This window comes from Embiotoca jacksoni, unplaced genomic scaffold (genome assembly GCF_022577435.1).
Source record: "Embiotoca jacksoni isolate LCO1_2020_lvr unplaced genomic scaffold, fEmbJac1.0.p SCAF_5, whole genome shotgun sequence".
Taxonomy (NCBI): domain Eukaryota; kingdom Metazoa; phylum Chordata; class Actinopteri; family Embiotocidae; genus Embiotoca; species Embiotoca jacksoni.
Window position 1 is genome coordinate 4,976,612 of NW_027185403.1, and position 10,542 is coordinate 4,987,153.

General features: G+C 42.0%; 1 protein-coding gene across 6 annotated transcripts in view; it reads left to right on the forward strand.

Annotated features, from left to right (window-relative positions):
- diaph2 (diaphanous-related formin 2) overlaps positions 1 to 4,078 on the forward strand; it is a 370,474-nt gene extending 366,396 nt beyond the window's left edge. For all 6 annotated transcript variants that reach the window (XM_069170528.1, XM_069170529.1, XM_069170533.1 and 3 more), the window contains one exon: positions 1,225 to 4,078. In XM_069170528.1, coding sequence (XP_069026629.1) covers positions 1,225 to 1,289 — 65 coding nt within the window. In that variant the 3' untranslated portion in view covers positions 1,290 to 4,078. The remainder of the gene's footprint in view (positions 1 to 1,224) is intronic.
- Positions 4,079 to 10,542: the final 6,464 nt, after the last annotated feature.

The following is a 10,542-nucleotide window of genomic DNA, read 5'->3' on the forward strand; positions in this document are numbered from 1 at the left end:
GCTTTTGGACCTCAAACATCCACTGCCACTAATAGCTGTACATACAGGAGCTACTTTTAATTCATCTGCATAGTTTGACTCTTGTCAATCAAAGGTTGGTATCCTAACATGTTGTACCCTTTCATCTCACTGAGAATCTGTCTGAGGCGGAGTGACTGTAAAACAAGTCTTAGTCCTTGTCCTGTCTGTGCTCTATATTCTGGTGTTTCCACTGTGGGGAGGTGAGTCTCAGTCAACCTGTGCTGCCTCACAGCAAGTGTTTTTTTTTTTTTTTTTTTTTTTTTTTCTTCTGCACCGCGCAGAAAGCCAGCATAGTATACCTGATGCGCCCCTAAATCAAACCAACGCATCGTCTCCCCGCAACAATAAAAGCATTTTGCTGGATCACCATGTGGAAACGTTTTCATAGAAAGACAGCAACAGCGGGAAAGGTTCTGTTTGGTTAAACAGCTGTGACGTGGCTGAAAACAGCCAATGAACCGTAAAATAATTCGGACATGTTAATGTACAAACACAGCCACATGAGTTCAACTGAACTCCAAACCGCAGAGATTCAGGTCGAAGCTACAGAGGTGCCGACAGCTGAACACAGGGAAACGTTACAGAAAAGAGATCGTTGAGATGCCGAGGACGGGCGAGAAGACCGCCGCGGTTTGACCAGAGTCGGTCCTGCTACCGAACTGCCGCAGCACAGCACGGTGCAGCTACCCCTGCACAGTGAGGCTAAAACAGGCCAACCTGGCCTAATTGGAAAAGCCCTACATTTATACTGAATGTATAGTCCTGATATCCCTCACTGCTGCCTTGTTTATCTGTTGGTTTGTGTGTGCGCCTGCATGTGTGCATTTACTTGGTGTATTGTGCATATGCTGCGTCTGATGTGAGAATAATTGAGGGGCTCTTGAGAGGAAGCCTGGATCAGGAGCTGAATGGAGTTACTATGACACCAGACACAAGCACCTCCACTCCAGCAGCTTCTTGTGTTCCTCCATCCTCCCCTGCTGCTCCGCTCTCAATCAGCCTGGATTTGCTTCATGTTGTTTCTCCTCTCCCCTCTGCATCTTTTCTTTGCCTCCTTTAGTTTCTCTATACAGTCTTTCATTTAGTCGAGCTCCTGCACCAGCATGGATCAATGTGGCAACACTTTCTTGTTCTTTCTCAGTCTCACGCTCTGTTTCTGACTCTTTGTTGTTTCTTTTTTTTTTTTTTTTTTTTTTTGAACAGACAACCGCCGCGCAGTCCTGGAAAGGTCTCGTTCCCGCCACAACGCAAATCACCAAGCTCGATGATCACCCGCGCCTACCACAAGACGCTAGATAAGTGCCAAAGAGGCCTGCGAGGAGGAGACCAGGAAGACATCTGAAGGAGGGACAGACCACCCCTGACTCTGGCACGCACACGCACTCTAAGGAATCGCACACACACACACACACACACACACACACACACATACTCAGCACCAAGTACGGAACAAAAAGGCCTAAAAAACCTACACAGAACTGAAGAATCAGACTTTTCATGTCCAGCCTGTCCATCTTACATATTTATTCAATAATTTCTCATCACGTAAAATGTTTGTGTCCTCTCTAGCTGGTTTGATTTACCAAAAAAAAAAAAAAAAAAAATGTTAAGGCAACCGCTCTTTGAAATGGTTTTCATTGTTTGAAAATCCATTTTAATTCTTGCAACTCTCAGCCTTCTACTTTAATCCTTTTATAACCACAATACTACCGCTCTCACACAGTGTCAACATGAAACATGCAATGAACATGGCAGTGTAGTGAAAATAGACATTCTGCAGAGAAGGACAGCAAAGTAGGGTGTGTCTATCCCGAAGAACACCACACATCGTTCATTCAGTGTCCCTTAAAGGAAGACAGGGATCCATGTTTGGCGAGCCTCCAACCTGCTCAAGTCTTCTTGAACAAGTTACCGAACTCTTCAAACCCAAGAGGGAGTAGTTGTTTCATTTTCTTTCTTTTTTTTAAATGTCAATGCCGCCTTCAACCAACAAGAAGAAAATGTTCAGCAGTAAATTTACAAGATGTCCCCATGAATCATTTTATTGCATATCCCACAAAGAGCTGGCCGCTGTCCACACCAATATTTCAAAGCACGTGACTCATGGATCTTGAAACTGTAATCTCCACTTTGACATGATGCATTTTATTTTTAGTTGTATAATATCTAACTAATGCCTTAGGGTGCTGATCTCTGTCCCAAGGTCGTGTTTGCTGTTAACATGAGAGACTGACACATTTTTAAATGCATATAACTGCCTGGAGGACCCAACATGAACTCTTTGACTACACTGGTCACACAGCTTTTCAGTGGGGTACGCTTGATTATACAGAGGTATTACAATGTTTTTACTGTTGATCATGTTCAATCTGTGTATTGCTCTTTTCTTTTTCTTTTTTATATGAAGTCTCTAAAAAAGCAATCCAGAAATCATCATTCTGTCTGGAGACCAGTGGTGAAAAGTTCGCCTGCTCAGAATTCCCACAGCAGATTTTCAATTGATTTTTTTTTTTACCCCATTGGGTTTTCAAATCCTTAATAAAATAAGCTTTGTGGGAAAACCAGAATTTCTTCAAAAGACAATTCTACAGTTTTGTTTTTTGTTTTTTACATATGTGACTACTATAATTTCATTATTATCAATCCAGATATTGTTTGAACTTAAAATCTGAGATATGAACAGGATATGAACAATTATATAGCAATATATAATAAATATTGAATAACAAAATATGAAATGCTTCTCGTCCACAGACACGATTTTATTTATAAATGTAAAACCCTTTGGGAAAAGAAAAGCCTTCAGAATCTACTGAGGGAATTCATGGCTCACAAACTAAAAGACTACAAACTCTAACACTCTATCAAAGTCCCTGTTTCCTGCTGAGATATGTGACACCACAGCCTTCCTACCTGGAGAAATCACCTGATGCTCGGTGTTTGTGAACACGATAGTTGAACCTTTGCTGTGAGCTTTGTTTCTCTGTATGGACCGACTGTCACACGGTTTCACGTGAACTCTTTATTCATATATTCATGCCTGGGGCGGCCCTGTCCCCTCACTTCCCTAAACTGTAAGCAGATGCTACTAAAAACAGCCACCGAATCCACACGGAGACCCAGCACGACCAGAACAATCGACTGAGGGGCACGGCAGACGAGATGATGCTTGTCTGAGCGAGCGAGTCTCCAAACTCCTTCCAATTCCCCAGCACTAATGGTATAAGTGACCCTTTTACTGCAACACAAGTTACTTTACTAATACCATAACTCAGCTTTAGGCTTTGTGTGCCCGTGTGTTTCCCTTTGGATGAATGTACGTGTGTGTGTGTGTGTGTGTGTGTGTGTGTGTGTGTGTGTGTGTGTGTGTGTGTGTGTGTGTGTGTGTGTGTGTGTGTGTGTGTGTGTGTGTGTGCAGCATGCCAGCTCAGTAATCGCAACAGGAACCCGGGCAAAATAGGATTCAGTGTGTGCTCGACTCCTGGGCTGAATAGATGGAGATTTTTCATTTACACAATCTGCCAGTGCTGTTTGTGATGTGTCTGTTTCATGATGCTTCCTCTCCCAGCCCGCACGCTTCTAAAATTGCAATTTTACACATCATCTTGGCTAAAGGTGCACCCACAATGCTCTGAGAAGTCTGCATATTTAAGGAGACAATAATCCTCCTCTGAATATAAGGGTTGAGCAGTCGCACGGAGAAGGCATAGAGAATGAGTTTTCTGCATAAGGGATTCTGCATTGATAGGAGTTTTTGAGGACGTGTTGTTCACAGCAGAGATAGAGATGCGCCGTCAAAGGCAGTGATTTCCTCTTTCTAATCACAGCTCGCCCTGTCCTTGGCACCGCCACACCTGTACAACTTCAAGCATTCAATAAGACCTGTTAATTTAATTATTTTTGACACCAATATCTACGATGATATTTGGTGTATTTTCCCCTTCTGCCTGTAAAGGCCAAAACAACCTGTGGTTTGTGATTGACAGTAACAGGGTCTATTTCTATTTCGACAAAAAATGTTTTTAGTTATTTAAACAACTCCAACTGTTTCGCATGTGCCAACTTTTTTTTTTTTTTTTTTTTTTTTGGGGGGGGGGGGGGGGTTGGGGGGATATGAGTTTTTGTGAAAAGATTGAATAGACATAAAGACTTTGTAAAACTTCATTTTAGCTGTTTTTTTTGCTAAAAACTCCAATTATGAAGTGTCATTGAATGTAGGAGATTTGATGTGATTTTGATAGTGATGTGGTGTTTCCAAAACAATCATCTTTTAAAAGATGTAATTTATTTGGGGTTAATGAAAAAAAAAAAAAAAACGTTTGTAATTATTCCATAGTAGGACGTATTGAGCTAAGATCTACGGTGTTCGCCATTGTAGAAGTTCCACATCGTGCATCTTCCCTCCAACAGCGATCACTATTAACACAGGGTTTTTTTTTTGGTTTTTTTTAATGATGCAATACAAAACTGAATAGGAAATATGCATCAGAAGTTCTTTCAGCAAAACAAACGGGTGGAAAGCTGTGGCTAAAAACATGAAATATTTTTTTTACTGTAAGAGAAACTTCTACAATGACAACATTCCTCATTGTCCCTGTAAGTGATTGTTGTATTTCTCCCTCGTCCCATCATTTAGGATAATCAGAACTACGTGTTTTTATAGAAAATAGCGAGTCTCAGGTCAAAGAACCTGAACCGGTCCATCTTATTAGTGTGCCGATCATCCCATCATATTTTCGCGTGTGACTAACAAACCTCAACTGACTTGTGCTCATGGTAATTGTAAGAATGAGGAGGCAGGGGTATGAGGGGTTTCACAACAGCTTGTGAAGGTGGTATTTCTGTAGTGACAGGAGGTTGCAAGCGCTTAAATTCACAGAAAAGTTTGCAACGTTACTGACACTCACTGACAGCGCACTTCACCTCACGAGACGTTCTGCTCAGCCAGAAGAAGATTTGCTTAAGAGACAACATTGCCTCTAACAGAGTGAACTATTTGCAAAGTATTTCTTTTGGTAAATAGTTCCCAGCTGCCACATATCCACTTCTGTCCTACTTTGTCAGTGCTTACGCTTATTGATTTGTGCAATACCAATCGCGGCTGAATCAACAAACAATGCTCCGAAATGTTGACAAACTCTGTCCGGCCATGATGTGGGAGCTGCCATGTCCCTGCCTACCTTCCTTGTTGTCATCGAGTATGTTTTATTGTCTTAAGAAACATTTATATTTGTAACATTTTAAGTTTGTTTGTATCCATAGAAACATGAAAAAAAACAAAAACGAAATGGTTATGCACACTGTCCTTCCATAGAATATGTAATGGCATATGATACTAAATAATAACCACTTTGTTATATAAACTTATTTCTGAATGATACTTTGTGTCTTGGTCTGCCTTCATGTGTTTACTTATTCACAAGTCAGAAATATTAAACTATTTCCTTATCAAGCCTTATTTTTTTGTTTAGGTCTTCACCTTTTGTTTTGCCGAATATGCCGTCTAACATGACATCCTCCGTTTACTTTATGGTAGGACAGAAGATTCCTGCCCCGCGTTGACTTATGGACATGGTTTTACAGAGAGCTCTCGGTGTTAGCACATGATGGATGGGACAACTCCTACCTATAAAAGCAACATATTTGGACCTTGGTGTCACGACTGCTTTATCTTGCACAAAGGTATCAAAGGCAAAGTGATAATGCTGTCATGTCCAACGGCAGCTTAGGGAAATTACTACAGAGTCAGAAAATACAGATCCAGGAAAAAAAGTACCCTTTTTAATCATTAAAATCTCCCCTGTGCCTAAAACTTTTCTCTGCCTATGTTAGAGGATGGGGAAAACCAGTGCAGAAATTCAATAATTTGCTTATTATTTGATATGAGAGGGTTTAATACGATAACCAGGGAAACATTTTCTATGGAATTCATCTTTTGTCGTCAGTAAGAAACAAGCTGTGTGCCTGATTCTATTAGAGGCAATCTGAGTTTAAAATGAATAATAAAGTGAGATCATATTTTATATTTGGTGTTTCGAATGCAGGGACATTAAACTCAGTGAATGTGTGTGTGCACTTCACTATGTGTTCCTCCCTGTCTGGCTGCCGGAGTCCCAGCAGTGAGTGTCAAATTGCAGGGCAGAGCTGCTCCTGTCCCGGCGCCTTAGCATTACAGCCCCCACCACCGCCACCACCACCACCACCAGATACGCTCAAATCCAATGGCGTGTTCTCACCGCATGTACCATGTCCCACTTCCCCGCTGCAGCATGACATCATAAAATAAGGGCTGACACGGGGGAAGTAACCCCGTGGCCACAAGGGCCTCTTTCGCTCTCTCTTTTTGCACACACATATATATACACGCACACACACACGCACACACACACACACACACACACAGAGCCAGCTCTGTTCTACCAATCTTGGGACTGATCCTCTCTGAGTCTCTTCTCCTCCCAGTGTGCAGCCAGACAGATGGAGATGCATCTCTCAACAAGCTGTGATCTGTGTTTAGAGATGTGTGCTGCAGAACACAACTCTAATTAGGTTTATTGTTGATCTTGGGAGGTTAATTTGTACTTGGCTGCAAGTAAACATGCTGAGAAAGGCCAACCTAGTTCCTTATAAGGCAACCGGCACCGCAGCTCTAAAGAAGGGCAGCTTTTTTATCTTCTCGACATTCCAGGTGAATCAGAAAGATTATACCCCCTGTGCTATATTTGTCTGGCCTGCTGTAATTGTGATTCGCACCAGGGTGAGAGATCCGTCTTGGCTGGGATGGTAGAATTAGCTACGAGATACTGGAAATGTGTTTGTCTAATGAGCTTAGGGGTACAGTTGTGTGTGCGCTTTGCCGGTATGTTTTTTTATTTTTTTATTTCATCCTGTTTTTATATATTTTTACAACCTCCAGGTAAGTAGCCTTGTCAGACTCTGAGAGATGAGCCAGGCCCACACAAGTTCTCTTTTTTTTCTCTCCAACCTCTTTCTTCACGCTATACAGGCTTGTTTTTAATGCGCTGGCTGACAGATCAGTTGTCAACAGGAGTGCAACATAAATATGTTTCATTTTGCATTTCTACATAATGGCAATAGCGTAACCATGGTATCAACATTGAGGGGATCCAGATATAACTATATATATATATATATATAAAATGTCATAGAATTGTTCTCCATTAAAACGTCATACTATATTGTGTTTTCCAAAAAGTGATGCAAATTTCTGAGTATAGCATGTGGTCCAAAATGTCATAAAAATGTCATACTAGAGTATGTCATCCAAAATGTCATAAAAATCTCAAGTTACCGTATGTCGTCCAAATTGTCCTAAAAATGTCATACTTCAGTATGTCGTCCAAAATGTCATAGTATAGTACGTTCTCCAAAATTACATTAAAAAGTCATAAAAATGTCATAGTTTTGGAGTATGTTCTCCAAAATTTCATTAAAAAGTCATGTATGTCGTCCAAACTGTCAAAATATGTAATTACTATAGTATGTCCTCCAAAATGTCATCAAAATCTCATATTATAGTGTCGTCAAAAATGTTAAAAAAAAAATATCTTATGTGATCCAAAATGTCAGAAAAATATCATACTACAGTGTTGTCCAAAAGTTCATAAAAATGTCATAGTATGTCATCCAAAAAGTCATAAAGATGCTTTACCATAGCATGTCGTCCGAAATGTAATAAAAATCTCATACTATAGTATGTCGCTCAAAACGTTACAAACATGTCTTTGTAAAGCATGTGGTCCAAAACATCCCAAAAAATATCACAGTATAGTATGTTGGGTTGTGTGTGAACGGACCAGACACAGAAGCAGGCATAACGAATAAAAAAAAACAGTTTTATTAAATATCATGAATCATGAAGTAGTGGAGTTGTCGGCTTCCAGGGAGAATGAGTTTCTGTGTTTGTGCGAGCGGAGTCCAGGTTGTGTAGTCGCTGAAGGGAGTACAGGCTTGAGTGTGTGTGTGTGTGTGTGCATGAGGTGTGCAGAGTGGCGAGGATTCGCGCAGGACTTCAGGTGAGTTTGTCTTGGCAGGAAGACAGGACAGGCGGACAGCTCGCGGGTAAACTGAGTCAGGCAGAGAACAGACAGGGATCAGAATCAAACGAGGAACAACGAGGGTCAAAACTTACGGCGACCTGCGGCAGCTTTGTACCCAAGTGAGTTGACAGAACGAACTGACGTAGATGAAGAGCAGGAACGGGCTCGACATACTGTCAGACGGTGATTAGTGGAGTGCAGCGGTGCCAGCGGGCGGGGGGGGGGGGGGTATAAGGGGGAGGAGCTTAGAGGAGGGAAGCGGAGAGACCACGCCCACCGGACAGATCAAAACCAAATGCACAGGGCACATGAAAACCAGTACAGGGAATGACAGAAACGAGAAGAAGGAGATCGGGAGAAACAGAGGAAAAAACACACGGGGTCATGAAAAGTTTGTTTTAGATATTTTGGACGACATGACTTCTTTTTCATATTTTGGACTACATGCTATACTATGACTTTTATGAGATATTTTAGACGACATGCTACGGTATGACTTTTTCTTCCTATTTTGGATGACATGTTATACACCGCTCAAAAAAAATAAAGGGAACACTTAAACAACACAATGTAACTCCAAGTCAATCACACTTCTGGGAAATCAACCTGTCCAGTTAGGAAGCAACACTGATTGTGAATCAATTTCACCTGCTGTTGTGCAAATGGAACAGACAACAGGTGGAAATGAGAGGAAATTAGCAAGACAACCCTATAAAGGAACGGTTCTGCAGGTGGTGACCACAGACCATTCCTCTGTCCTCATCCTTTCTGGATGATTTTTGGTCACTTTTGCATTTTGCCAGTGCCCTCACCACTAGAGGTAGCATGAGGCGGTGTCTACAACCCACAGAAGTTGCTCAGGTAGTGCAGCTCATCCAGGATGGCACATCAATGCACGCTGTGGCAAGAAGGTTTGCTGTGTCTGTCAGCACAGTGTCAAGAGCACGGAGGAGATACCGGGAGACAGGCCGGTCCACCAGGAGACGTGGAGGGGGCCGTAGGAGGACAACAACCCAGCAGCAGGACCGCTATCTGCTCCTTTGTGCAAGGAGGAACAGGAGGAGCACTGCCTGAGCCCTACAAAATGACCTCCAGCAGCCCATTAATGTGCATGTTTCTGCTCACACTGTCAGAAACAGACTCCATGAGGGTGGTACGAGGGCCCGACGTCCACAAGTGGGACCTGCGCTTACAGCCCAACACCGTGCAGGGCGATTGGCATTTGCCACAGAACACCAAGATTGGAAGCTTCGCCATCGGCGCCCCGTGCTCTTCACGGATGAGAGCAGGTTCACACTGAGCACATGTGACAGACGTGACAGAGTCTGGAGACGCCGTGGAGAACGTTCTGCTGCCTGCAACATCCTCCAGCATGACCGGTTTGGCGGTGGGTCAGCGATGGCATTTCTTTGGAGGACCGCACAGCCCTCCATGTGGTAGCCAGAGGTACCCTGACTGCCATTAGGTACCGGGATGAGATCTTCAGACCCATTGTAAGACCATATGCTTGTGCAGTGGGCCATGTGTTCCTTCTGACGCGTGACAATGCTCGGCCTCATGTGGCTGTCTTAAGTATTTTTAATTTTTTTGGCTGAAAAAAAACGTCATGTGACTTTTTTGTCTTTTTTTTTTTTTTTTTGGATGAAGAAAAAGTCATACTATAGCATGACGTTTTGGACGACATACTATGGTATGACTTTTTCTTCATATTTTAGATGACCATAAGTATTTAAACAATTTTTGGGTGTTTAGGTCATACTATAAAATTACTTTTTGGCCAAATGCATACATTGCTTCCAGTTAGACTTGAACCCACTACCTTCTGACTGCAAGGCAGCAGCATTTACCACTGTACCACTGTACCTGTATGTTGTTGTTTTTTTTTTTCTGTTTTATTTAACAACAGGCCATAGTAACTTTTTTTTTTAGTATTTTGGATGAAAAATATTCAGGCTGTAGTCTGACTTTTTCTTCATATTTTAGATGATTTAGTATCTCATAAGTATTTTTGGTAGCATAACTTAAAACGTTTGCGATGGAAAAAAAGTCATACTATAGTATGACTTTTTAATTTTGTATGAGTCTGGTTAACTCTGGTTAACTCAACAGGTAAAAGATTCAACTTCACCAAGGTTGCTATCAATGGTTCAAATTCCATTGGCCTGTTGATGACCTTCGGTGCTCGGGCCCTAATAAGAAGAGACAGAAACGTTTACTGTGTTAATTAAAGGAGAATGTGATTGGCGGCCTGTCCAGGGTGTACCATTCCTTCGCCCAAAGTAAGCTGGGATATGCTCCAGCCACCCGTGACCCTATTCAGGATAAAGCGGGTATAGATGATGGATGGATGGATGGATGGACGGTATTTAAAATATGTTCTACTCTATATTGGGGGTACAGTTTGGTATTTTCTTAGTATTGACCACCGCACACATCTGTCCTAGTGTGTGTGCCATAAACA